Here is a 27,610-nt window from a genome sequence, read left to right on the forward strand (position 1 = left end):
GCACAGGAAGAGGCTGCCATCCAGGGGCTGTGCACACGTGTCCAGCTGCGGTGCGGACAGTGAAAGACAAGTTTACAACCCACGGTGCGACAGTGCAGGAGGAGTGTCAGCCCTAAGGTCTGTTTATACAAGTACGTGGACTATGGCCTCTTGTAGGTGTCCCATCACTGGGCACAGAACACTCTGATGACAAAAGGACCCCTAAAGCTAGCTAGAAACACGGCGGGGGGGGGGAGGCGGACAAAAAGGGACAACCTCTCCGTGTATGGACATACAATACTATACACAGCACCAAATATGTCACACCATCAAAGCGCTGTCTTGCACCGGCGGCGCACGCTCGGCGTCCTACCCCACGTGAAATGTGCCCACTTCACATGCAGACGCCGCGTGGGGTGAAGGGGCAGCCCGCAGGCCACAGCTCGTCAGAACTGTCACCGGCCTGTCCATCCCAGACAGACGTGCCGCTGCAAGCCTCCATAAGAATGTTTGTCCTTTACTGCTGGTAATTTCCGTACTGGCCCTGCAAGAGACCAAGACACAGATTACACCCCAACAGTCCTGCATAAGAGGGTCCACGCCCAAGGGTAAGACAGACTCCCGCCCCCCCGCCAACACCCAGGATGAGAGGTGGAGGGAACATAAAAGGCAAGCGACCAAACAGCCTCTGCCTGTTTCCACGAGGCAGGCAGATAAGCGGCCGTCCAGAAGCCACTCTCCAGGCTGCAGCGACTGATTTAGGTCAGAGGGTGGAAGAGGCTGGTTCACCCAGTCACACAGCAGCTCACTGTGCTGGGCCTGGTCCAGGTGCCTCAAGTCACGTCCCCACCCTGAGCCTGCTGTGAACAGGTCTGTGACGGGCTCCCTCAGCCACAAACGACATTGGCACCACTTCCGGCACACTCGGGAACATTCCACACTGCTCTCTTCAAGGTCAAAAAGGTTTCCTCCTTAATTACCCTGCCCTGGGCTTGTTTACTCTTGTTGAAAACTCATCCTCTAAGTATGACTGGTTCATGATCTCTCTTTAGAGAGCAGGGTGAGAAGCATTTAAAAGAATAAAATACAGGACCTTCCTATTCAGGTACCTGAGAAAAACACCCGTCATCCATGTGGTGCCTTGAGATTTCATTAGCCGTGTAAACGGTCATTAGTGCCTATGACCCAGCACAAAAGGCCACCGATGCACAATGAGCCCTTGCAAGGGGCTCTCTTCAAAGGAGGTTCCAAAGATGCCCAGGATAAGTCTCCTCCCGCCCCACTGCCCTGCTCCTGCCCTCAGCTGCAGACGCCAAGGCTCCTCCTGACCGACTCGCATGAGACACACCTGGCCGCCTCAGGACCTCTGCACGGCTGCGTCCCGAGGCTGGCTCACCCTCATCCTCATGTCCTGGCCCCGTGGCACCTCCGCTGAGAGGCCCCCGGACACTTACATTCACCCCTCACGGGTTTCTCTCCCACCAGGAGGGGCTGACATCCATCATCTACCGCCCTTCTCCTCCACGCCTCCAGGTGGAAGTCAGAGGCATCTGAAATTAAGCTTGATTTCCTCTCCACAGCCCTCTGCACCCCGAGAAACGGCAACTGCCTCAAGCAGCCCAGGCTGAAATCCCTGGGGCCGCCCCGACCCGCCTCTCCTACACGCCCCACATCCAGTCCGCCAGCAAATCCCGCTGGCACTACCTCTGAGAGCACCTAGAGTCCCGGAGCCTCTCACCTCTCTCCAGCAGCCACCGTGCTGTCACCAAAGGCTCCGACGGCCTCCAGGGCCCCACCCCACGCAGAGCAGCTCCTCGTCAGGGGGCGAGGCCTCCCTGCCGTCCTGGGAGCCTGAGTGGCTCTGCTCAGGTCTGATGGCCTCGCTGTCGCCCGAGAGAGGGCCTCCCCGACCTGGTCTACGCCAGCCCTGCCCCCCGTCGTTCTGTCCCTTTGCCCTCTGGGTCCTCTTCTCAGAACTACCTGCCGCTGCTCCATCCCGGCGCCAACAGCGCCCGGCTGTGTCAGGCGAGATACAAGCTCTCGAATCTGCCTCGTCGCCGGGGCCCCCAGGCGCGCACCAGACGCCCGACGCTGCTAGGCGCGCGGGGAACACCCGAGGCGTGAAAGGACAAGGACACAGAGCCAGCTGTGTCTGACCGAAGAGGTAATTTTTAAAAACCTTACAGGCTCAGAGAATAAACGTTCTGGAGGGACATTGGGTGCCAGTTCACCCTGTGTTATTGTTTCTCTTGGCGACCAGGGAAACCTTCGTCACTTCTGACGCACGCGGGGGCTGCGAGTCTGGAAACGGGCAGAAGGCTTGCCTGCTCGTAGCCGTAAGGCCGCTGCTGCTGGGCGGACGGGCCCGTCTGAGACGCTCGGTAGCTTCCGTACTGCTGGCCTTGTCCCTGCTGGTAGCTGGAGTACTGCGAGGGGGCGCCCTGGGCAGGCCCTAGAACACACGCGGGAGCCGTGAGACCACCCCATGCCCCCGTCCGCCCGAGCCCCTGACGCTGGTACCCGTTCTCCCTCCACATTAAGCCCGTGCAGTGAAAGCGCCACAGCTGGTGGCTGCGCGGAGTCCCGCGTGGTTCGCAGCTGTGCTCCCACCGCCACCCGGACGGAGCCTGGGGGCCACTCTCAGCGCCCCGGGCCCGCTTCCTGGGACCAGCTTACACCAGTCACGGTGGTCACCGTAAACACGGGAGTCAAACACACAGCAAATGGTGAAAACGCGCGCGAGACGGTAATTGTGCCTCCGGAGCCTAAGTAGATGGTTTAGGAGAAACTGACAAAGGCCGAGTGTTTTTTCCAAAATTGGCTGTTTCTAGGGCTGGGGCACGGGAAACACTGTGGTCCCAGAAGGAAGAAAGTGCTCTAAACCAAAAGGATGGGGCATGTCCAAGGGCCACAGGCACCAACCTGAGCTCCCAAGAGGCAGGGCTGAGACGGTTTGAACAATAAAATAAAGAAGTCTGGATCATAACTCAATGTGTAAAATCAATACCCGTGAGCACCTACCAATATAAATAAACGATCAATAACTAAGTGAATGGAGGAGAAGAGACCCATCTTCCCTACAGAAGAATTCCAAATAATCTATGTAGACCAGCGGTCCCCAACCTTTTTGGCACCAGGGACTGGTTTCACGGAAGACAATTTTTCCACGGAAGGGGGAGGGGGGGATGGCTCAGGCGGTGATGTGAGCGCTGGGGAGCGGCAGATGAAGCCTCGCTCACCCGCCCACCGCTCACCTCCTGCTGTGCGGCCTCGTTCCTAACCGGCGCGGACTGGTACTGGTCCGCGGCCCGGGAGTTGGGGACCCCTGATGTACACAGTGCCCCCTCGAGTGGGGCTGGACCCAGTGATGTCAGAGTCTGGAGGAGGAGAGGGAAGGAAGCCCGACACTGGGGAGGCCTGGCAGACGCCCTTGACCATGTGACCAAGGCCAGACTCAACGGAGGCAAGTCATGCCCACAGGAGGGGACGCAAAGGCGCTTCGCCGTCGTCTTCTTTCCAGAACCCAGGCCAGACAAACCCAACCTGAGGGGGCGTCTAGGCAGTGCCCGCCCAGCCCTCCTCAAAAGTGCCAAGGTCAAGAGGGATGAGGAAAGTCTGAGGAAATTTCGCAGCCCAAGGAGCTGTGGGGCTGATGTCACGTGGGATCCTGGCCTGGTCCCGGACAGAGAAGGACATGCAGGAGAGCCAGTGAGATCCGAAGAAATTGGCTCAGTCCACGTCCATGCACCAACCTTGGTTTCTTAGCTGTGACCACAGGGCCCCGGTAATGGACGAGCTTAACCATGGGGGGACTCTCAGCTTTCCTCACAGCTTTTCCAGAAATCTACAACTGTTCCAAAATAAGAAGCCTGCTGGGCGCCCACCGAATGACCGCGTTCCTGTGATGCCCCCCGCCACCGCTTACCATAGCCTTGCTGCTGCCCAGGGTAGCTCTGCTGGTTGGGGTACTGCTGCTGGGAGTACGTCTGCTGCTGGGCTGTGCCCTGCTGGTACCCCGCCTGCTGCTGGCTGTACTGTGAGTTTCCTGCAGAGGGAAGGAGACATGAGCTCATTTCCAGAGAGCAATGGCAGCTCCGCTGTCCCTCGAGGCATGGGCAGCTGTGGGTTCCCTAGACCGAGTCCACTGCTCCAGTACCTCTTCTTTTCCACAACAATTCAAATTATTTTATTTTATTGGGTTGGCCAAAAAGCTCCTTCAGTTTTTAAGTAAAAATAAAACACAGTTTTCATTTTCACCAAGAACTTTATAGAACAACGTATTCACCGTTTTGTTCCACTACCTTCTGCCATTTTCCAGGTAACTTCATAATTCCATCTTCCCAAAACTTTTCATCCTTTTGAGCAAAGAACTGTTCCAGGTGCCTTTTACCGTCTTCCAGGGAATTGAAATTTTTTCCATTAAGGGAATTCTGTAAAGACCGAAAAAAATGGAAATCCAAAGGAGCAATGTCTGGTGAATACGGTGGATGAATCAGAACTTCCCAGCTGAGCTGTAACAGTTTTTGCCTGGTCATCAAAGAAACATGGGGTCTTGCCTTATCCTGATGGAAGATTATGCGTTTTTTTGTTTTTTGTTTTTTTTTCCGGTACGTGGGCCTCTCACTGTTGCGGCCTCTCCCGTTGCGGAGCACAGGCTCCGGCCGTGCAGGCTCAGCGGCCATGGCTCACGGGCCCAGTCGCTCCGCAGCATGTGGGATCTTCCCGGACCGGGGCACGAACCCGTGTCCTCTGCATCGGCAGGCGGACTCCCAACCACTGCGCCACCAGGGAAGCCCAGATTATGCGTTTTTTGCTGACTAATTCTGGACGCTTTTCATCGAGTGCTGCTTCCAGTTGGTCTAATTGGGAGCAGTACTTGTTGGAATTAATCATTTGGTTTTCTGGAAGGAGCTCATAATAGAGGACTCCCTTCCAGTCCCACCATATACACAACTTCACCTTCTTTGGATGAAGACCATCCTTTGGTGTGGTTGGTGGTGGTTTATTTCGCTTGCCCCCTTATCTTCTTCTGTTCCACATTACTGTACAGTATCCACTTTTCATCACCCGTCACAATTTGTTTTAAAAACGGAACATTCTGGTTACGTTTAAGTAGAGAATCACAAGAGGAAATACAGTCAAGAAGGTTTTTTTTGCTTAACTCCTGTGTGGAACCCAAACATCAAAGCGATTAACATAACCAAGCTGGTGCAAATGATCTTCAGAGCTTGATTTGTATATTTTGAGTATGTCAGCTGTCTCCCGCGTGGTACAACGTTGATTGCTCTCAGTTAATGTCTTGATTTGATCGCTGTCGACTTCAACTGGTCTACCCGACCATGGAGCATCATCCAGCGAGAAATCTCCACATGAAACTTCGCAGAGCACTTCTGACACGTTGGGTCAGTCGCAGCACCTTCTCCACACGATGCACAGCTCTGTGTTTGCATTCTGGCTGCGATTTTACCTTTCTTGAAATAATAAAGCATAATGGGCCAAAAATGTTGCTTTTTTTCTTCCATCTTCAATATTAAAATGGCTACACAAAAATTCACCAGTTTTGATTTTTTTTTTTTATTTTGTTTTGTTTTGTTTTGCGGTACGCGGGCCTCTCACTGTTGCGGCCTCTCCCGTTGCGGAGCACAGGCTACGGACGCGCAGGCTCAGCGGCCATGGCTCACGGGCCCAGCCGCTCCGCGGCATGTGGGATCTTCCCGGACCGGGGCATGAACCCGCGTCCCCTGCATCAGCAGGCGGACTCTCAACCACTGCGCCACCAGGGAAGCCCTGATTTTTTTTTTTAAATGCACAGGTATGACAGCTGTCACATACAAGCTCACAAAATTACAAAATTGTTTCAAATGAAGTTAAAGACAGCTAAGCGCTACTAGAGCCAGCTTACAGCGAAGCCGAATGAACTTTTTGGCCAACACAATGCTTTCTCTTACTGTCTTATAGAAATACAAATATATCGCCAAAGTGAAGAGCTTAATGCAATTAAGACAAAGACCAATACCAGTGTTGTAGGTAAACTGTGTCCCCCAAAAGAGCTGTGGAGGTCCTGACCCCAGGAACCTGTGGCCTCATTTGGAAATAGGGTCTTTGCAGGTGTAATTAGTTAAAGGGAGGTCATACAAGGTTAGGGTGGGCCCTAATCCAGTGGCTGATGTCCTTCTAAGAAGAAGGAGATCTGGACACAGACACAGGGAAAAGCCGTATGATCCCCACAGTTCAAAGGGACCCCAGAAGTTTTGGGACACCCTCGTCTTATTGGCAAACATGCAAGCCAGGGTTCCAGCTCAGACCTGTAATGTGTTTTCCTGTGACTTTATGAACGAAAAGAGGCAGACGTTTGCCCTTGTGTTCTGCATCTATATGTGGGTACAGTCCCAGAGATGTTTTAGGTTCACTTACTTTTTCTTTTCCCAGAGAAAATGGCTTAATTCTCATTTTCAAAACTCTAACTAGCCAGCCAGCACCCGCGCTAAAGCCTCATTTTGGAAGGAAGCTCCTGGTAAGAAAATAACTGGGAGAGCAGTAAACGTATTACCAAGTAATTACCAACAGTTAAAGGGAGTATTGGGGACTTCCCTGGTGGCACAGGGGTTAAGAATCCACCTGCCAATGCAGGGGACACGGGTTCGAGCCCCGGTCCGGGAAGAGCCCACATGCCGCGGAGCAACTAAGCCCGTGTGCCACAACTACTGAGCCTGCGCTCTGGAGCCGGCGAGCCACAACTGCTGAGCCCATGTGCCGCAACTACTGAAGCCTGCGTGCCTAGAGCCCGTGCTCCGCAACAGGAGAGGCCACCGCAGTGAGAAGCCCGCGCACCGCAACGAAGAGTAGCCCCCGCTCGCCGCAACTAGAGAAAGCCCACACACAGCAAAGACCCAATGCAGCCAAAAATAAATACATAAAATAAATAAATTTTTTTAAAAAGGGAGTATTAACAACGATTTAAAAATCTTTCTACGTGTGTAATGGAAAAGAATCTAAAAAAAGAATATATATATACGTGTGTCTGTGTGTGTGTGTGTGTGTGTGTGTGTATAACTGAATCACTTTGCTGTACAGCTGAAACACAACATTATAAATCAACTATATTTAAACAAAACTTTAAAAATACATTAATAAAAATCTTGCTACGAAGTCTTCCTAATGCAGGTCTTAAGAGTTTTAGATTGGTGTAGAGACTAAATTCCATTCTGTTTTCAAAACACCTTTATAAGAAAACCAATTTAAGTTTAGTTTCATCGTTTTTTTCAAAACCACAGTGTCTGGCCTTTAACCGCAGAGTGTGGGTCTTTCTCTGCATGAGACCCCGTCCTCTAGCAGGAGCAGGCGGGGCGAGGGGACCCGGGGTGTTTACCCCCTGTGGCACCAGACAGCCTGGAAAGGAGGGCTGCTTGTGGTTTTCTTGTTCTTGTCTTTGTTTTTAGTTAATTAAGTTTTTTATAGATTTTTTTTCATTTAAAATATTTTTATTTTACTGTTTATTTATTTATTTTTGGCTGCGTTGGGTCCTTGTTGCTGCGCACGGGCTTTCTCTAGTGGCGGCAAGCAGGGGCCGCTCTTCGTTGTGGTGCACGGGCTTCTCACTGCAGTGGTTTCTCTTGTTGCGAAGCACGGGCTCTAGGCACATGGGCTTCAGTAGTTGTGGCTCACGGGCTCTAGAGTGCAGCCTCAGTAGTTGTGGCACGTGGGCTCAGTAGTTGCGGCATGCAGTCTCAGTAGTTGTGGCACACAGGCTCAGTAGTTGTGGCACGTGGGCTCAGTCGTTGTGGCGCGTGGGCTCTAGATCGCAGGCTTAGTAGTTGTGGTGCATGGGCTTAGTTGCTCCGCAGCATGTGGGATCTTCCCGGACCAGGGCTCGAACCCGTGTCCCCTGCATTGGCAGACGGATTCTTAACCACTGCACCAACCAGGGAAGTCCAGTAAAATGTAAGTATTTTAAAACTGGGATCCTGATAATGTACATTTTAGAATAACAGCTTTATGGAGAGCGAATTCACGTAGAAAGGCTTAAAACCCCATAAGGAAGTTCAATTTCCAGCTGCGCAGAACAATGAAGGAACACATGCTCTACAGCGCAGGAGCTCTTCTCCAAAGTGGGCTCTGAGGAATCTGCTGGGTTTTCTGATTGGTCATCATCTAAGGAAACACCTTGACAGCTGCTCCCTCCTCACAACCATGACCGGTCCCAGCAACAATGGCCGATGGGACGGCCGATGGCCGAGGAGGCGTCAGTGACCAGTGGAGACCCAGGTTCACTGTCTTTGTGAGGAATGCATCGGAGAAATTCATCAGAGACTTGGCAGGTTTTCTCCAGGGTTTCAGAGTTATGGGGTCAGTCTGCATATTCTCGTGTCTTACAACCCCTTTTCTCTTTCTAGGATAACGGGTAAAGGAATTAATTCACAGCAGCAGCCGCCGTGGCCTAGACACAGCAGGTGTGCAGGGGGTGAGAACCCGGCGCAACTCTCACGCACCCAGAAAAACCTTCTCTTGACCCGGGGCCAAATCCCAGTAGAAGATGGACCTGTGTGGACAACTCTGAAAGGAGAGAGGCAGGACTTCTTTGAACAAGCCTGAGCGATTCTCAGGAGGGTTTCGTGGGAGCAGCAGAGCTGGGGAGCCCAGACTGCTCTTCCTAGAACAGCCTGGGACAGCGACAGCGGCTCCAGGGCCTTCCCTCCACCACTGGCCGGTACAACGACTTCTCTTGTTTTTCCTCTCCTTTTCATTTGTTTCTATCTTTAAGAATCTTGCAACATTCTGTGACATGGCCGTGAAAAAAGGAACCACTTATTTGTGAAAGAAGAGGCTGGTGTTGTCATCAAACGTGGCAGGAACGTGGCCGTAGGACAGCCAGAGGTGCTAATGCACAAGGGTGACCGACCCGTCTATACAGCCTTGTCGCCAAGCAAGGATGAGCCTCGGGGACCCGCGTGGCAGCCATTTGGGGCGGAGCCGTCCCCACCATCCCCAACGCCCGATCACAGTCACCGTCGCCATCGGGGGAAACGCCCCAAACAGCGGTGCTGCAACCCCAGGACTGGGGGGTGTGGGCGGGTCTGGGGGGCCACAGGGTTAGTGCTTTGATTTTCAGTAAGTTTGCCTTCTAACTGGGCGATTCAGAAATAAAAAAACAAACCAAGTCCGTCTTCAACAGGTCCGGGGAGGAAGGCCCCCTCCCCCGCCCAGCCTCATCACCTCCATCGCTGTCCCAGGTGTTTCTCCAGAGGCTGTCTGTGGTGTGTGTGCTCTTAGCGCCCTTTGTTTTACGCAGCAGGTGGCACCCGAACACCCTGGTCCTGTACACCTGGCATGACCCGGAGGAACATGCCACAGAAGCGCCCTGGACGTGTCACAGCGGACACTGGCTCTGTCCAGCCCTTGCTCCTGCAAACCTCACAGACAGGAAATGCCATCGGGACTTCCAGGTTTCCTCTGCAGTGGCCCCGACAGCAACAGTGTCCTGCTCGGCTGGGTCGGCCATGCCCTGGTCCCTTCCTGACACTGGTCCTCTCATTCCGGGGACCCCACAGGGCTCCTGCCAGATACCACCTCCTGTGCACAACCCCAGGACCAGCCACCCGTGCCCCTCAAGGTTCCCCATCCGCCTGGGGGACAAACCTAATTACCAGAAAGTTCTTTCTGTTGGCTTCAGGCGACCCCCTTATTGCTCCCACCCAACATCCTGCCCTTCTCAGGGCCGCAGGCCACTTATGCGCCCAGCCCTCTCAAAGCAAACTCCCCCCCGCACCTCCCACCCTAAGCAAGACCCGGCAGGCCACCGGTTGTGGTATGGCCGGTACCGTGTTAACACGTGCAGGGGTCATTAACAAGGCGGAACAAAATGCTTCCAGATCCAGGAGGAAACTGCGTCATATGCCACACTTGCCTTAAAAGAAGTCCCTGAATGTTTTAGCAAACTCATCAATTATGAAAGACAATCGTATGCAACCCAAAGCGAGGGTACAGAACTGTGCCCTTCAGACTTCAACGAGCTCGTCCCAGGGAGCAGCGCGCGAGGCAGGCGGGGGCCCTCCCGCGGAGGAGGCTGAGCCCCGCTTTCCTGGAGGGGGAGGAGAGCAGGGTCGAGGAGGGGAGGTGGGGAGTTAGTGTTTATTGGGGACAGCGTGTCAGGTTGGGGAGGCGAGAAGGCTCTGAGATGATGTGGTGATGACGGTGGTCGCACAGCAGTATGAATGTGCTTAGTGCCGCTCAACTGTGCACTTAAAAATGGTTAAAATGGTAAACTTTACGTTTTTTACAACTTAAAAAAAGTCACCCCAAAAGTCACATTTTCCAGTCACCTGTTCTGTACATATCATCTGCCTTTTCCTCTCCGGGCCCCGGGCAGCCTTGCCATTGTCCCCAATCCTGACGTCCAGACCGAGGCCCAGGACCACGCCACGCTGTGAGCTTAATGGCTCCTCTCCTCTCGGGGCCCCTGGGGCGGCAGGAAGTCCCCGCACCTGAGAACCGTGTGAGAACCGACTATGCCTGTTTCTTCCCAAATCCGTGTTTGGTGACGTCACCTCGGCGGCTTTATCGGCACCTGGCCCCCATCTCCATACGCCCCACGCCCGTCGGGCCCGGAAACTGAGGCCCGGCCACCTTACCGCCCTCGTAGTAGTGCTGCGTGGACTCCTCAAACGACCGGTCATAGCTCTGCTCCGTGTAGGACGCCGGCTGGTAGGCGTAATCGCCATGTCCTGCAAGCAAACAGGGTGCCCTGCAGTCAGCGGAGGCCCCGGCTGCCCAGACCCAGGAGAGGCCGCGTGAACTCGGGCGTCGGGTCAGGAGACCCCAGCACTGGGTGCGGTCCGGTTTCCCTAGACGGAACCCCCGGGGACACTTCCTGCCGACAGGCAGCTGCGGTTCCCTTACTTTAAAGTGCAGACGGCCACCTGCCCCTCGGGGCACCGTGAGGACCAACCAGCCACGGTTACAGAGTGTACTCGGTGCCCGATGCGTGACACGCACGTGGACGTCAGCTCTTAACGTCGCTACACGGTCACCATCCCCCCGCCGGCTCCCTTCGGAGCGCGTGACACCTCGTGAGGCCCGGCCACCATTCCACAGGGGGGTCACGGCTTGCCCTTCCCCAGTCTTGGCCACCTCCCCAGCACCAGACCTGCTCACGCACCCTGCCTGGGGGGTCCTCCCCAAATCCCACCCGTCCTCTGCGGCCATGTTAAACGCCACCTCCACAAACCCTGGGGCCACTTGAAGATGCCTGAAAGGTAACACGGAAAAGGAAAAGAAGCTGCAGAAGTTGTAACTGAGCAGCTGGGAGGGGAGCGTTACGAGACAGTCGGCTCACGCTCGTCACCTTCCTGAGAGCATCTCACGATGAACTCGCGTCCATCCTCAGGACTGCGCTCCCAGCCCCAGGGGGCCAGTGCCGGAAGCTCCTCTCAGCAGAGGCCCGCCGCCCGCCCCCAAAGGGGACTCGCTCTGGGGTCCGAATTGGGAACGACCAGTGAGCAGCGGACGGAAGCCACTGCGGCCTCACCGTCCGGGTAGTACTGCTGGCTCATGGGCTCCGAGGCGGCCTGGCCATGGCCGTACTGCTCGCCGCCGTAGTACTCCTCCTGGCCCAGGTACTGCTGGGACGAGCCTAGGGGACAGCGCCGGATGTCACCTCCCCGAGCCCCAGAACCTCCCCAACGGGCCCCCAATCAGAGGACACTCCACCAGGCCCGCCCGGGGGACACGGGGAGGCCTGCCCCACGCGCTGCACACACTGCCCCTCCCCCACCGGTTCCCTGCACCGGGGGCGGGCCTCACCTTGCTGGGAGGGCCGGTAGGGCGCCATGGGCCGCTGCCCCATCATGCTGCCCGCCTGCCCGCTCTGGCCCATCATGGCCATGGACTGGCCCTGGTAGTGCTGGCTCCCGCCCTGGGCCGCGCTGTAGTGGGACGAGGCTGCCTGCTGGTGCATCATGGACACTGGGGGACACGACAGACCCCGTGTAACCCACGAAGCTCCTGGGCGGCACCCCGCAGACCCGCCTGAGCCCTCCTCCCGGGCTGGGCCTGTGCAGCTCTGCCCCGCGAGGCCACGCCACCCTTCCCGCCAACGCGCCTTTGGGCAACTCATAAAATGTGAAATGCCGGCCCCACGCCCCTAAGTCCCCAAGGCCGGTCCCAGAGGAGCCTATCGCCTCGCCTCCCCCAAGACCCGGGTCTCGAAGGCTCCAGTGGGGGCCCCGCCTGCCTGTCTTTTCCTGCCACCCCTGCTCGGGACCCTCCAGGGCAGCACCGTCCAGCACAGGGGACGTGAGCCACGTCAGAGAATGAGAAGAAACAGGGGGAATCTATTTCAGTGACATTTTACTTGACTCAATGTATCCAAACTAGATTGTCTTCAATGTGTAATTAGCGTAGCGAGAGCTAAGGAGATAATTCCCATCTTCTTTTTCTGTTCTAAGCCTTTGAACCCCGGTGCGTCTGACTGTCGTGGGACACCCTGGTTGGGACCTGACGCTTCCCAAGCGCTCAAGGCCCCGCAGCCCTACCTGCCCTTCAGCCTCCCACTCCTGTGCACTGGCTGCCTCCCAGTCCTCCCAGCGGGGCGGCTGCTGCCCCTCCTCAGAGCCTCCCCTGAAGCCGCCCAGCCCCCGGCCCTCGCCCCTTGGGGGTTTCCGGAGGAGGGTGGCCCTGGGGACCATGTTGGCCTGCGCTGGAGGGGAGCGGGGTCTCTGGGGATGGTACCTGGGTTGGACTGCATGTTGATGTTGGCCCGGGACACGTAGCTGCTGATGGCGCCCTGGCCCTGCAGGGGGATGCTCTGCGAGGCCGGTCCCGAGTGGCTGTAGCCGGGCCCCGAGCCGTGGCTGCTGCCGGACATGCTCATGGAGGTGGTGGGCAGCGTGCTCTGCGCCGTCTGCTGCAGGGTCACGTGGTTCGGACCTGCCAGGGCGGTGGCGGGGGGGCACGCTGAAACCCACCAAAGACCACCTCTGACGGCAGCCCTGGCCTCGCGCTAGGGCCTCCCCCCCGCCCCCCGGGCCAGCTTCCTTCACGCGGCTGTTGGGGGGAGGCTGACCATGGTCAAGGACGCAACGAGCGAGGGACACGGGCGCGTGACCAGGAAATGCACACACGTGCTGAGCGCGCAGAGGGGTCGCCTGCTCCCTGTTACCTTTATCAATGGTTCCCGACGGCTAGTGGCGGTTCTCAACCCAAGGACAGGAGCCCCACACGGAAGCCCGCGCTCTGAGGTGACGCAGCCCCAGTTCGCAGGGGACCTGGAATAAGGGCCTTATCCCTCCGCGTTTCACCCTGAGCACGTGCGCCTGCAGCAGGGCCTCCGGTAGGAGAGGGTCCCCACCGCGGTGGCCGGCCACCCGGGAGCCCAGTCGGTGACCCCGTTGCCCCCCGGAACCAACCCAGAGCCCAGCGCGCCCAGGGCCGCTCACCGTTGCCGATCTGGGCCTGCATGAGGGAGGGTGGCGGCAGGCCCGCGCTGATGGCGTCGCTGAGGCTGCCCTGCGAGTGCAGGCCCTGGCCCGAGCCGCTCTGCGACAGCCCTCCGGGGCCCAGCGCCAGGCTCTGGGTTGGCGGCTGTGGCAGCGGGAAGGGCACCGAGAGGGTTAGCGTGGAGAAGGGCCACCAGGAGCCGCTCCGGGGGCTCAGCCGCCCTGAGACCCACAGCCATACTCCATGGCTGCCGGCCAGCACCTCCAGGGTGGGACACCGCCCTCATGCAGCTGGACGCCGCTGACTGCCGGCTCGGACACCTCAGGCCAAGATGGAAATGCTATGCCAAGCATTCCCCGGGCTATCGACACACACTTGGAGGTTTAAAGCCGGGCCCCCCTTTCCTGGGACTCAGGGAGCTGCGTCCACCTCACCTTGCCCACACCCGCCCCACCCCTCTTGGTCTCAGCTGGCCAGCCGGCTCTGGCCCTCACACCCCCTGTGCCCCAGGGCCCTTGCACAGCCTGTCCTGCGCCTCAGCACCGGGTTCCCAGGGTGCTCTCCCCCCACCAGCCCAAGCCCACCTCTGATCACAGGAGGCAGACGGGAGGTGGAGCTCACCAGTGACCCCTGGCAACCTCACCTCCCAGCTCTGGACCAAAGAGCAGCCCCGAAGGTTTGGACAACGCTGTCTGCACCTGGGCCCCCCACCCCATGGCAGGCACTCACGGCGGGCAGCAGGGACTGCATGTTCTGGTTAGAATCCGCGATCGTGGCCAGGTAGACCAGGTTCCGGTGCAGGATCTGCTGGTACCTGCAGGCGAGGGAGCGGCTGAGGGGGAGGGGGGTGTGCACGGCCAGGCGGCACAGTGCTCTGCGGTCCAGGATGAGGGGGGAGACCCCGACCTGGTGGCCAAGGGGGAGTGGCTGCCGGGTCAGTTCAGAGAATGGGGGGGGCCCTGGGGTCACACGAGGTCCCACCTGGAGGAGCTCGCTGTCCCCTGGTGCGGCTGGCCTGGGCCCCCCCAGTGGTCCCCTCTCCCCCACACTCCCACTCCCCTCCAAACCTGCCCACCTCTCCCTGGGGAGCCACCCAGGGGCGCTGACCCAGCAGCTTAGCTGACCCTGAGGGCCCACTCGCTCAGGCCACCAAGCCCCAGAGGCAGCCGGGACGGGCACGGGCGGCCATGCCACTCACTGGGTGCACTCAGCCGTCTTGCCCTTGCTCTGATAGTCCAGGATGCACTGGATCAGGTGGTGGTTCTCGTCCAGCATCTGAAGGAGAAGCAGACGTGAGCGGGGGAACACGGTGCGTCTGCGGGCGGCCCGCTGCGGGGCTCGTGAGCCCCGGCTCACGGCTCACGCGGCCCAGCGGTGCCCGTCAGCAGAACTGCCCCCTCACGGCCCCATCCAGCAGGGCCGAGCACTTTCCACATCCCTGTGCCAAGCATGCAGCCCTGCAGGCACCAGGGCCCATCCCTCCCCACACCCGCCCTGCGCCCCCAGTCCAGGTTCTCACTCTGCACAGGAAACCCACAGCCTGCAGGACCCGTTTTCTAGGGCCCTTGGCCCCGGTGCTTCTGTCCAGCAAGGGTGGACCCGGAGTCTGGAATGTGAGGGCCACAAATCACGGCCACACGGTGGGGACTCCGGGGGGGGCAGCCTGCACCCCTGCGAGCATCTCCTAGACCCACGAAGCTGCTGCCCCAGGACGGCCGCTCGGCGACAGCACCTGGGTGGCCCGCGGAGACAGGAGGGGACAGAGGCCGCAGAAGAGGGAGGAAGATCGCGTGGGAGCGTGGGAGGGGCCGCACATGGCCGGCCAGGAGGCCTGGCGTGGACACTCCCCACCTGGACGTGGGGCGGGGGTAGGGGGACCCGAGCGCCGAGGGCCAGCCCTGCCGCGGCCTTGCTCGCCTCTCCCTCCCCGCTCAGCCCCTGAGCCTTCGGGGTCGGTTTCCCTTGTTCGGGTTTTTAGTTATAACCTCCTCCTCTATGCTTGCCTGTGTTCTCCCCACTGCGGAGATGATGCCCAAATTCAGCCATTCCCACCCTGGCCAAGGAGCCGGCCCGAGACAGGGAACCACCAGAGGGCGCTCTGGGCTGGGGCTGCCGGTGGGGCCCACCCATAGGCAGGCGATCAAACCCAGGGGGACCGGGCATCCCGGCCGTTTGCCCAGGAAGACTTCCCCAGATGAATTAAGAAAGGAAAGCCACCACCAAAGGCCATGTCCTCTCCCTCTCAGAGCCACCCTTAAAAGGCTCCACGGGCTCTACCTCCTGGCCTCACGATGCCCGGCAGGAATCCTCTCCCAAGGCCACACACTCCGCACGCACGGGTGTCCATTCAGCGTCATTCGTGTCAGCTCGAAAAAGGGGGGACGCCAAATGCTCAGTGACGGGACGACTTAAGCAATGACAGGAAACCACAGGATGAGTCGTTAACCGGACATTACAAACGTCTTTGTAGTTTTTAGAAGCCGGAGAAAAATGTTACACTGTTAGGATATTTTTTTTAAGCAAGGTACCAACTTCACTGAGATGAAGTTTTCCATAACTTCACCTCAGTGAAGTTATGGAAAAAAGACCAGGACACATTGCGGGGAGGATGGCGGGCTGGGTGTGCGCTGAGGTCCAAACCCTCCCAGACCTGGCTGGTGGGAAAGGGGTGAAGACAGTAACCCTTCACCAGGACAAAGTGAACACAGCTGAAACAGCAGCGCAGGCAGCAGGATTCTAGAAGCGGAAGCAACTGGAAGAGCAAGAACTCAATTAGCAGAACCCAGGTGCCGGATGTGACGCAGACCCACACTGGGGACCCACCAGGCTTGGGAGGGTTGAGGCTCTGGGAGCTTCCCCACAGCTACCTGGCAGGAGTCCCCAAGGGGGGATTCAGGGAAAATGACCAGCCCGGGAGGAAAGTACCAGACATCGACAGCAGGGGGACACCTCTAGCCAAGACCTCAGATGGGTGACCCGCACCAGCGTTTCCCGGAAGCCTGTAAATTAGATCCAACAAAACCAGCGACAGAGGCCAAAAGCTGGAGGAGACGAAGATTATGCAAGAAGGAAACTTGAAATACAAAAAGAAAGAAAACCCAACTATTATTAATATCCTCAAAGATAAAAGAAGTTATTGGATCTATTTTTTTTAAATAACACTATTAAACAGAACAGAGAACAAAAAGAGCTCTGGGGTATTTAAAATACATTGACCACGACAAAAAAATCGACAGAAGAGTTGGAACATGAAGTAGTAGAAAACTCCTAGACAGCGGAGCAAAAGACCGATGTAGAAAACAGAAAGGGTAATGAAATTGAAGGACAATCCAAATGGCCAAAAACAATTCTTCTAGGACTTTCAGAAAGACAGGAAGGAAGAAATGCATCCAAAAATAATTGTTCAAGGGACTTCCCTGGCGGTCCAGTGGTAAAGGATCCGCCTTCCAATGCAGGGGACGCGGGTTCGACCCCTGGTCTGGGAACTAAGATCCCACATGCCGTGGGGCTACTAAGCCCACGTGCCTCAACTAGAGAGCCCACATGCCGCAACCTACAGAGTCCATGCCCTCTGGAGCCCGTGCACCATAACCAGAGAAGAGAAAACCCGCATGTTACAACTAGAGAGAAAAAAAATCTGCACACCACAACTAGAGAGCAGCCCGTGCACCACAACGAAGAACCCGCGCCACAATGAAAGGTCCTGCATGCCACAACTAAGACCCGACGCAGCCAAAAAATTAAATAAATAAATAAAATTTATAAAAAACAAAAATAATTGTTCAAGACTTTTCCTCAGAACTTGAAGGATGTGAATGTCCAGATGGAAAGGTTCTCAAAGGACCCAGCTTGACAAACACACTGGGGCACAGCAAGGTCCTAAAAATGAATGGAGTGAAAAGCACAGTACCGAGCACCTCCACACAGGATAGAAGCTTCGGGCAGCAAAGGAGCAATGGCCCAATTGCGAGGGAGACTCTATAGAAGCGACGACAGGATCAAAAGCAGGAACCCCTGAGTGACGACCAAATCCTCGAGGGACTTCCAGAGGAGGGATGACAGGAGCCTAAGGGAGACACTGAGGAGGGATAACAGGACCTGAGAGAGACTTCATGAGGGGAGATACCCTGATCCTGAGGGAGACTTTCGAAGGAGTGATGAGCTGATCCTGACAGAGACTCCTGAGGAGGGATGGTGCAAATCTGAGGGGACTTTCTGAGGAGGGGTGAACCGATCTCGAAGGAGACTTCTGCAGGGGGTGACCTGACCCTGAGGGAGACTTTCTGGGGGAAAATGACCTGATTCTGAGGAGACTTCCTGAGGAAGAATGACCTGATCCTGAGGGAGACTTCCTGAGGAAGAATGACCCGACCCTGAGGGAGACTTTCTGAGGAAGAATGACCCGACCCTGAGGGAGACTTTCTGGGGGGAAATGACCTGATCCTGAGGGAGACTTCCTGAGGAAGAATGACCTGATCCTGAGGGAGACTTTCTGAGGAAGAATGACCTGATCCTGAGGGAGACTTTCTGAGGAAGAATGACCTGATCCTGAGGGAGACTTTCTGAGGAAGAATGACCCAATCCTGAGGGAGACTTCCTGACGATGGATGGCCCAGATCAGTCAGAGGCTTCCTAAGGAGGGACAACCCTATCCTTGGAAAGACTTTCTGAGAGGGATTACCCAATCCCCAGGGAGACCTCCTGAAGAGAATGACCTGACACTGAGGAAGACTTTCAGAAAAGTCCTGACCCGATCCTGTGGGGGAGATTCTGAGGAGTGATGACCTGATCCTGAGAGGCAGTTTCTGAGGAGGGATGACCCCATCCTGAGAGAGATTTCCTGAGGAAGGATTAGCCAATTCTGACGGGGACTTTCTGAAAAGAATAACCTGACTAAAGGTGTCTTTCAGAGGAGAAAGACTGACAGACTACCTGAGCTGAGGAGGCTTCCATGGCTGGAAGAAAGTCTGGGATAAACTAGTGAGAAGTGATTAAAAATAAAGTGAGGGGTCTTCCCTGGTGGCGCAGTGGTTAAGAATCCGCCTGCCAGTGCAGGGGACACGGGTTTGATCCCTGGTCCAGGAAGATCCCACATGCCGCGGAGCAACTAAGCCCGTGTGCCACAACTACTGAGCCTGCGCTCTAGAGCCCGCAAGCCACAACTACTGAGCCCGCGTGCCACAACTACTGAAGCCCGTGCACCTAAAGACCCTGCTCCGCAACAAGAGAAGCCACTGCAATGAGAAGCCTGTGCACCACAACGAAGAGTAGCCCCCGCTCGGTGCAACTAGAGAAAGCCCGTGCGCAGCAATGAAGAAACAAAGCAGCCGAACATAAATAAATAAAAATAAATACATTTATTTAAAAAAAAAAAGTGAGATTGCCAACTGCAGGGAGAAGAAAAGACTGGGCAGGAAAAATGATCACGTGATCCTGCATGGAACAACAGTTTCATCATCACAGCCAGAGGTGAATCTAATCCCAACCACCAGGAAGCCATACTGGGGCAACGGGAGCACAGGTGTGTGGTGGGGGAGGGGCATGCAAATGAGCCAAGTCCCCCTTTTCCATCATCATCATGTGAGGCCAACAAATGTTATGGACTGAGTATCTGCTGTCCCACCAAAACTCCTATGTTGAAGCCCTAATTCCCAATGTGATGGCACCCGGACGTGGGGCCTTTGGGAGGTAATTAGGTTTAGATGAGGTCATGGGGGTAGAGCCCCCATCAGGAGATCACTGCCTTTGTGAGAAGGAGACAACACCAGAGCATCCTCTGTCTGCTGTGTGAAGACAGCGAGAAGATGACGGTCTGCAAGCCAGGGAGCAGGTCCTCGCTGGGAATCAACTCTGCCACCACCTTGGTCTCGGACTTGCTGTGACTACTGAATGTCCATGGTATTCTGTTATCATAGCCTCAGTGCATTAAGTCAACAGACAATGCTTAAAGCTAAAAGCATTCCAGAAGTAGCCACTTGGTTTAGCAATGATGAGAGCCAGAGGGTGCTGCTGGGAGGTGGGAAACAGCACAGGGGTGGAAGAATGACCCCTAATTTTTAATACAAGCTCCACAGCACTATTTGATTCTTTATGTGCAGGCAGGGTTTTGCTGAGTAATCTAATCTAACCTAGAAACAAGAAATAGGTGACAGGAGGGAAACCCTGGCTCTCTCCAGATTGGAGATTAGAATATAGATCTTATTTCTTACATGCCTTTGTGTTCACTGAAATTTCTAAGAGAGGCATTTGTTACTGTTATCATTTAAAAGGTGATTTTATTTTTATTATTTTTTTAAAGTTTCTTTTTTTGATCTTTAACATTTTTTAATTTTTTTCCTTTTTTCTATTTCTTTAATATTGGAGTATAGCTGATTTACAACATTGTGTAAGAGGTGATTCTCAAGCGTCTGGGGTTGCCGGGGCTGGGTGGGTCCAGGGCTTACCTACTCTTCTCTCTCCCTGGTGTGTGTCTAAAAATGTGTACCCTAGTACACAGCTGAAAAATAAAGTCACCACTTAACTGACGGGAAGATTAGCGATCTGCTTCTTCACGTACTTATTGCTGTGTCTCCTGAGCTTCCTCACGCGTGATTCTGTGTATTCCTGCACAGAAGGCACATCCCTCACTCTCTGCCCTCTTGGGAAGCCTGATTTTCTATAGATTCAGGGGTGACGGGGCAGGTGATGTCGCAGAGAAAGGCTCTGAAGCCTGAGGGCTGAAACCCAAGTGCCAGGCGTGGCCCAGGGCCTCCGGAGGCGAGGATGCTGGGGGCAGGGAGTAGAGACGGTGGCCACATCATCTGGAGGAGCTGGAGCTCAGCATCGAGGGCCACAGCCGCCGAGTGGTGGGAGATCCCCGTCTCTGAAGGCCTGTCCTAGGCCCAGGCGAGCGTGATGGAGAGGCGGCCAGACCCCACCCATGCTCACGGCGGAGCAGGCAGCAGGCGGCCGGAGCTGGGGAGAGATGGCCGTGGGCACACGTCTGCTTGGTGCCACAAGGCGGCAGCGTGTCGATCATGATTTTAGCAGCGGACACCCCGGTGGGCACCCAGGGATGGCATCTGGGCCGTGGCTGGAAAGCTGACCGGGAACGTGCCGGTGGAGGTGAGAGGAAGGGCAGCTCAGGTGGAGGGGACAGCACAGGTAAAAGGCCTGGTGGAGCAGGGCACGTCCAAAAACGGAGACAAAGTTCCAGGAACCTGGAGAAGAGGGTGTGGCACGTCGGAGACGGGGAACGGTGGGGCAGCTGGGGGACAGGGAGTCCTGTGCCCAGCAAAGAGGGTGACTTTCTGAACCTGAGCCTGGGATGACTGCAGAGGCTGATGGGACCAAGGTCACAACACACACGGGCGCCTCCGTTACCCGCTGCTGCATCACAAACACCCCCACGTGCTGTGGTGAAAGCGACAGTTCCTTAGTTCTCGTGATTCTGGGCTGTCAGGGTGGGTCTGCTGCGGGTCTCACGTGGGCTCAGCACTGGGGTCAGGTCGGGGCCTTCTGCATGTGGTCACCCTGGTGGTCTCAGGGCTCCGAGAGGGCACCTGAAGGCACAGGCCTCACACCAAGCCTCCCCGTGGGGGCGGGAACACAGTGCAGACCCGGGGGGTGTCCCTCCTTGGCTGCTGTTTCTGTGACGATCAACCACAGGCTTTACAAGGGGCTGGACTCGGCTGTGAAGGAACCGATGACTGACGTGGGAGCTCCGCTGCCCGCGGGCCTGCCTGGCCGTGAGGACACGCAGGCGAGGACGCAGGGCCCGGCTCAGGGGACATGTCTGGGGCTGTGGGCGCCACACGCGGGGTCCAGACTGGGTGGGTGAGGGAGCGAGGATGACAGGGAACTGGGAGGGCGAGGGACTGGGGGTCCTAGAGACCACAAAGAGCTGGGCTGGGGCCACCGGGGGAACCTGGGTGAGGATCTCTGAAGGGGGAGTGGTCCCTCACGACGACCCCGGAATAGGGGCCACAGAGGGGCCTGGAAGCCCTGAGGCTTGCCGCTGAGGGGGGCTCAGGTCACCCCACAATGGGCAGAAAGACCCTTCACAACCTCCCTGTGGCTGTTTTTGTAATTAACAAAGTTGCTGCCCTTTAAGTGGGAAGAGGTTCATGGATGGGCTGAAGTCCAGGCAGCCCCAAGGGAAGGGTGGGCCTTGCACCTCCCACCCTCGGCTGCCATTCCAGCCGACCTCGGATAGCTCTGGAAGCATCCCCTGCCCCCCGCCCCCGCTGCGTGCACACAGGGAACATTCCCGTCCCGCTGGTCTCCCAGTCTCCCTGATATCTTGGAGACTGTCCCGTTTCAGTCACAAAGATGCCCCCCTCATTGTTTCCTAGGCTCCAGAGAATTCCACGGAACAAACAAACACGTGGTACTCAGTCAGTCTCTGGCTTCTGTAGCTACAAACAAGGCCACAGTGCATGCCCCCACACGTGGGGTGGACTCCACGTGAGATCAGTCTTGGGAACCACCCGAGGCATGAGCGGGACAAGCCCGGGGCCAGCTGGAGAGCTGGGCGAGCATCACCAGGTGGCTGAACCCTTCTTCCCACCGCAGCTCTCAGGACCGACGCTGCTAATTGATCAGGGCTGCTTCTCCCCAGCACACGGGCAGCCACCACTGCAGGGGACGCACGAGCTGCACCGCAGACTCTGCTGATGGACGCTGACAGGACCCCTTCGAACATATTTACCTGATTGGAGAATCCGTGAATCAGGTGTGTGGGTTTCAAAACACCCCAAACGTTACTCCCATGGTGTCCCTGGGAAGGGCTGGCCCCCGCCTCGTGGTCCTACCTGTGTCTGACACACGTGTTCAACTTCCAAAGACTCTAAGGACGCGATAAGACACGTTAACGTGGACACAACTGCAAACACATGTCCACCTTCCTCAAGCGACTTGGGGCCACTTCCTGTCTCAGTCACCACCACTCCGCCCCCGTGAGCGCAGCTCCCTCTGCCTCGACCCTGTACTCCAGGTGGCTTCCTGTGGTTTGGAATCTCCTCCCCTTCAGAATCCACTCATCACTTCCAGTCAAGGGTCCAATCAAAAGGCTGAGACCGTCACTTGCAAGGTCACGTGCCTTCCTGTGCCAGGTGATCACGTCTAACCATGACGTCATCCTCCTTAAAACAAGGAACCTGTGGCCCAGCAGGGGCTGGGCTGTGCACTGTTACAGCTGAATGAGAGTCTGAACCCAGGAAACCACACCCCCCCAGCTCCACGGGACTCCCCCCTCACCCCATCCCAGGGCCCACTGCCCATCCTCCACCCCTGCAACAAAGAGAACCCCGAGCAGCCCCGGTGCAATCGCCCATCTGCTCGGGCCCGGGACCACGTTTCAGGAGCCTTCGCGGCACAAACATCTAGCACCTTCTCCCTGGAGCCTTTTGACTCCCGTCACGTTCACGCGGCAGGGTGCACAGTCGTGGTGCCCGCCACAGAGCAGGAGGTCCAGGCTGGCCCGACTCTGCCCAGGTCCTGCGGCTTGGGCACGTCAGCACCTGGCCCCCCTCACTCCGGGGGTGGGGCTCCCGGGGATCGCAGGGGACTCCCAGCACAGAGGCCGGTGCCCAGGCCCTGACCACTGGCCCAGGGAACAGGCTAGGGGCAGAGGGCCGGGCAGTGGGGACACCTCGAGTGAGTGTCACAGGGCCCCTGACTGTGGCCCCTCCCTCCGCCTCCAGACTCTGGAAGACAGATACAGCCCTGGAAGAGGCAGGCGCCTGCTTTAGGAAGGGATGGGTGGACTTTACCCAGGTGCTTCCATCGTCCACCAGAGGGCACCCAGGGCAACACCTGCGTTGGAGCAGCGCCTGCAGGAGGGCTCTGTGCCCAGTTTCACTGGGCAGAGGGGACAGAGGCCTGGCGGTGGCTGTTCCCTCCCGGAGAATACACTTCCCCACCCACAGGGACTGCACTCAGAGCCTCCATGGGGCAGGTTCAAGTGTGCTCAGGGGCAGCACCCTGGCCCGGGTCCCATCCCCGCCCCTCCCCAGGGCTGGCCCCAAGGACCAGAGTGAAGGGACACGATCACTGCCATTCCCGGAGACCCTTCCCAGGTTCTGCTCACTGGGGAGAAAGCGCTTTCAGAAATGATTAATTAGCCAAGTTTGTGGGAGTCTCAGAGTCCCCAGGCCATCCTCAACTGTGAAGGCAGCTCTAATATTTTAAACGGCCAATTTACCTCCCTTACAAATTAGCCTACACATCCTTTTTTTTTTTTAATATTTATTTGGTCGCTCCGGGTCTTAGTTGCGGCAGGCAGGCTCCTTAGTCTCAGCACGTGGGCTCCTTAGTTGCAGCATGCATGCGGGGTCTAGTTCCCGGACCAGGGCTCGAAGCCGGGCCCCCTGCACTGGGAGCGAGGAGTCTTAACCACTGCGCCACCAGGCAAGCCCCTGTCCCACATTCTATAAGAGAAGTTTCAGGTCTGAGAGAGCACAGGGCATCCCCCTGCAACCCAGATGGCCATCCCTTACCCCTGTGGGCCCGCCCCTGCCCCTGGGCACAGATGACACGGGGACCAGGCCGCCGCCCTGTTGGTCTCACTCTCCCGTGCCAGGCCCATAAGAGCTGCCCACCTGTCCCACAGCTCCTGTGGAGCCTGTCTCCCCCTGCACGAGGTGCTGGGGGTACAGAGGGACAAGCCACCATTCCCGCTCTCCGGCCAAGGAAACAAATTAAGGAAACCAATACAAACAGTAATGATAAAACTTACATTTATTAAGCAACTACTATGTGCTACGCGGCAACGAGGCCCCACACGGCAGCCGAGGCCCGCTCCCGGGGGCCCCTCCAACGTGCCCCAGCCCAGTTGTGCGGCCCACGGAGACGGTGGCAGCCCCACCCCCACCGGTGGCGTCTGGAGCACGGCCTCTGGTCCCAAACCAGGGAGAGCAGCGCAGGGCAGGTTCTGGCCTGCAGGCCAGCTGGCCAGCTACAGGGCCACCGGAGTTTGCTGAGACACGGCTCACCTCCACCTCAGGACCTCTGGCAAAGTCACGTCCCCTGTGGCTCTCACCTGCGTCGCACCTGCACTAATGCTATGCTTGGTCACCACAAGCAAAACCACCTGAGCACGCAGCCCAGGTGCCCCAGATCAGGCTGGCTCTCCCAGCCCCGCCGCTTCTGGCGCCTGTGCCTGCTCCCTGCAGACCAAAGGCAGGACCACCCGAGGCTTCCTCAGTCTCTGAGACCCTTCCTACCCCTGCTCCTTGGTTCTCCTTGTCTGGTACACCCCTCCCCCACGCATCCTCTTTCATGAGTTGAACTGTGTCCCTCAAAATGATACGTTCAAGTCCTAACTCCCAGTGTCTGTGATCAGGGCCTTATTTGGAAATAGGGTCTTTGCAAATGTAATCAACTTACATTTGAGGTCACACGGATTCGGGTGGGCCCTAAATCTTGTGACTGGTGTCCTTATGAGAAAAGGGAAATTGGACACAGAGACACACACAGGAAGAGGGGCCACACGAAGATGGAGGCAGAGGTGGGGGGGACGCGTCTGCGAGACGAGGAGCTCCAAGGGCTGCCAGCAAACCCCAGAAGCTCAGAGGAAAGCCTGGAACAGATCCTCCCTCGGAACCCCAGGAAGGAACCAACCCTGCCAACACTGTGACTTCGGACTTCTGCCCACTGGAACTGTAAGAAAATTAATTTCTGCTGTTTTAAACTACCCCGTTTGTGGTAATCTGTTATGGCAGCCACAGGAAGCGAATACAACTGCCTATCCCAAACACTTGCACTAATGGAACCAGTGTCACAGATGCTCCAGCGTGTACCAGACACTGACTATGCCAGACACTGTGCCAACCTGGGAAGACAACAAGAACAGGTCAGCGACACGAAAACCTGGGAGCCCAAGTGATGTGTCAAAGTGCTATACTCACCACATGACTCTCAAGGGGGCATGACGAGGGGACATTTCAGTGGGGCCTTGAAGGCAGAGTAGGAGTTTGCCGGGCAGGCTCCTATCCAAACATACTCTAAGGACAAGACTATACTTCTTGCTCTCTGACTACCTTGCACGCTTCCAAGGAACCCCTGGCTTTTCTCCATGCTCTGAGCATGAGCACGTGCTGTGGACACAGAGTGCAGAACACGGACCTCTCATGCCCTCTCAGGACACCAGTAAAAGAGCCCCGGGTATGTATATTTACGGACAAAACAGCAAGGTGAGTACACGGACTGCGAGCCCTACCAGGTCAAATCAGGTGACAGCCTAAGGTGAAGACCCATCTCCAAAGGTCAGCAGGCAGATTTTCTGCCCCGGGATGCAGTCTTTCTGGTCTGAGGTTTGGAAGCAGTGCTCCAACACACACTTTTGCCTGGAGACTTCGGGGAGCTTTAATAGGGGGTGGGTGCAAAGTGCAAATAACTGGATGAATGTTGACGCCAAGGCACCTTCAGGAACAGTGACTACACTCATCACGCTGAAGCTCCATAAAGCCAGGGTCCGCAGAGGCCCTCGGGCTGCCAGCATGTGCATCTGAGCCACAACGCTTGACTCCGCCCAGCCCATTGTCCCACCCAGAAGTCACTGTCGGGGCAGAGCCGCTGTCTGGCCTCTACCTTAGCAGTGGGCACTCAGCCTCCCTATACCTGTGCCCTGATTGATAAAATGTGGATGGCAATAACCACCACGAGAAAGTAAATGAACTAAGACCTGCAAAGCCCTCAGAATAAGGCCTGGTATACAGTAAGCACCCCATAAGTGTTGACTAAACAAATAAAAACACCCCACTTTTAAACCTGTATTTCTCCTGCTCCTCAAGTCATCTCTTTCCTATTTAGCGTTTACTGAGGCTTCTAATTTGTCAAAACCAGTCACAGCAAAAGTAGTCTCAAAATAGCCAAGAGGCTGAGGACAAGTCCCCCAGGTCCTGTCACGTCATCAAGGAAGAAGGGCTATGACCATCAAGGTGAGTCCCTTGGGGAAAAAGGAGGCTCATGGAAACCAAGGGATACTGCCAAGGACCCCAGATTAGAAAAGAAAACAACGTAGCTACCAAAGACACTGAGAAAATTCAAATGGGAACGACTAACACCCCCTTTCTTCTGAGCTTATCTTCTAAACACAAACAGCAGGAAAATTTAAATCTCAATTTCAAAACTTAAGGCTTTGTTAAAGGTGCCCCCAAGCCCAGAAGGTTATCTCTAGAAAACCACGAGGCCAAACTTACAGAACGCGGGCAAGGCTGTAAAGCGAATCTGTAAAGTTTCTGTTAGGTGAGAAGGTTGGCCAGGTGTCACGCTGAAAAACAATTTGACACTCGAATAAGGGCGGCGAAGCTTGGCCAGCAGGTCAGCCCCGAGGTGTCGCGCGCTCCTTAAAGGGTTGCGGGGCTGCTGGAACGTCGTCCCACACTCTGGATGCGCCCCTTTGTGCCTCGGACTGCCAACACCTAAGGCGGCGGGCGTGGCCGGGTCCCCGTCGCCCCATGCGCCCCGTGGCGCCTCCACCAGTCAAGCTGCGCGCAGGGACCGGGGACGCCCACCTCGCAGAGTCACGGCTTTCACCAGCCAGGTGGGTCCCCTTAGCGCGTCGAGCGGCCAGCGGACACCACCCCGCGGGCACCCGGTCCCGCCGCCTTGCGCCCCTGCCCGCAGACCCTGGTCCCGAAAGCGGCGGGTCCCCACTGTGCCTGGCGCGGCCCGGGGTCGTTCACGGCTTGGCTCCGCCGACACCACCCCGCGGGCCGCCCCGCGCCCCCGCCCAGGCTGGCGCACGCCGGCCGCGAAGCGCGCGCCGGGCCACGGCGGGGTCGCGGCGGTCGACTGCGCCCCGGCTTTGTTCGAGCCCCGCGCCCGCCGGCTGCCCTCGACCCGGCCCGGCACCCGCCCGCACCCCGCGGCCCCGCAGCCCCGGCCCGCGGCCCCCAGCCCACCTTCTGGATGGTTTGCTGCGTGACCTCCCCTTTGCCTCTCGGCCGGGCGGACGCGAAGGCCACCGACATGGTCGTGGGTGCGGGATCAGCCCGAGATCATCGGGGTTTATTCTCCGGCTGCTCTCGGCGGCCAGAGGCGCTCATTCTCCGCAGTCGCTGGGGGGCGGGGGGCGTGGGGGGCGCCGCGCCGTGGGCTCGCCCGCCCCTGCGCCGCCGCGTTGCCCTCGGGCCCGCCGCGCCGCCGCCCCGCCCACCGCCTCAGCCTGAGGACGAGCCCCACACGGCGCCCCCGGGCGGCCGCTCTGCGCCCC

At 57.1% G+C, this 27,610-nt stretch overlaps 1 protein-coding gene across 1 annotated transcript; it reads right to left on the minus strand.

Moving 5' to 3' along the window:
• On the minus strand, positions 1–27,451 carry SS18L1 (SS18L1 subunit of BAF chromatin remodeling complex). Its single transcript, XM_079943720.1, has 11 exons — positions 27,300–27,451; positions 14,612–14,688; positions 14,143–14,227; positions 13,413–13,557; positions 12,706–12,903; positions 11,779–11,940; positions 11,504–11,608; positions 10,608–10,700; positions 3,905–4,024; positions 2,304–2,431; positions 1–523 (listed from the first exon to the last, which is right to left on the minus strand). Exons 1-11 carry the CDS (start codon positions 27,366–27,368, stop codon positions 497–499), a joined length of 1,209 nt encoding a protein of 402 aa, XP_079799846.1. The 5' UTR covers positions 27,369–27,451; the 3' UTR covers positions 1–496.
• Positions 27,452–27,610: the final 159 nt, after the last annotated feature.

Source organism: Stenella coeruleoalba (assembly GCF_951394435.1).
Source record: "Stenella coeruleoalba genome assembly, chromosome: 15".
Taxonomy (NCBI): domain Eukaryota; kingdom Metazoa; phylum Chordata; class Mammalia; order Artiodactyla; family Delphinidae; genus Stenella; species Stenella coeruleoalba.

Excerpts from the sequence above, each read along its gene's own strand:
- SS18L1 (XM_079943720.1), bottom strand. The coding sequence starts at position 27,368 with ATGTCGGTGGCCTTCGCGTCCGCCCGGCCGAGAGGCAAAGGGGAGGTC. Across the intron at positions 14,689-27,299 it reads CGCAGCAAACCATCCAGAAG|ATGCTGGACGAGAACCACCA; the intron begins GTGGGCTGGGGG and ends CTTCTCCTTCAG. Across the intron at positions 10,701-11,503 it reads CCAGCAGTACTACCCGGACG|GACATGGCGATTACGCCTAC; the intron begins GTGAGGCCGCAG and ends GTTTGCTTGCAG.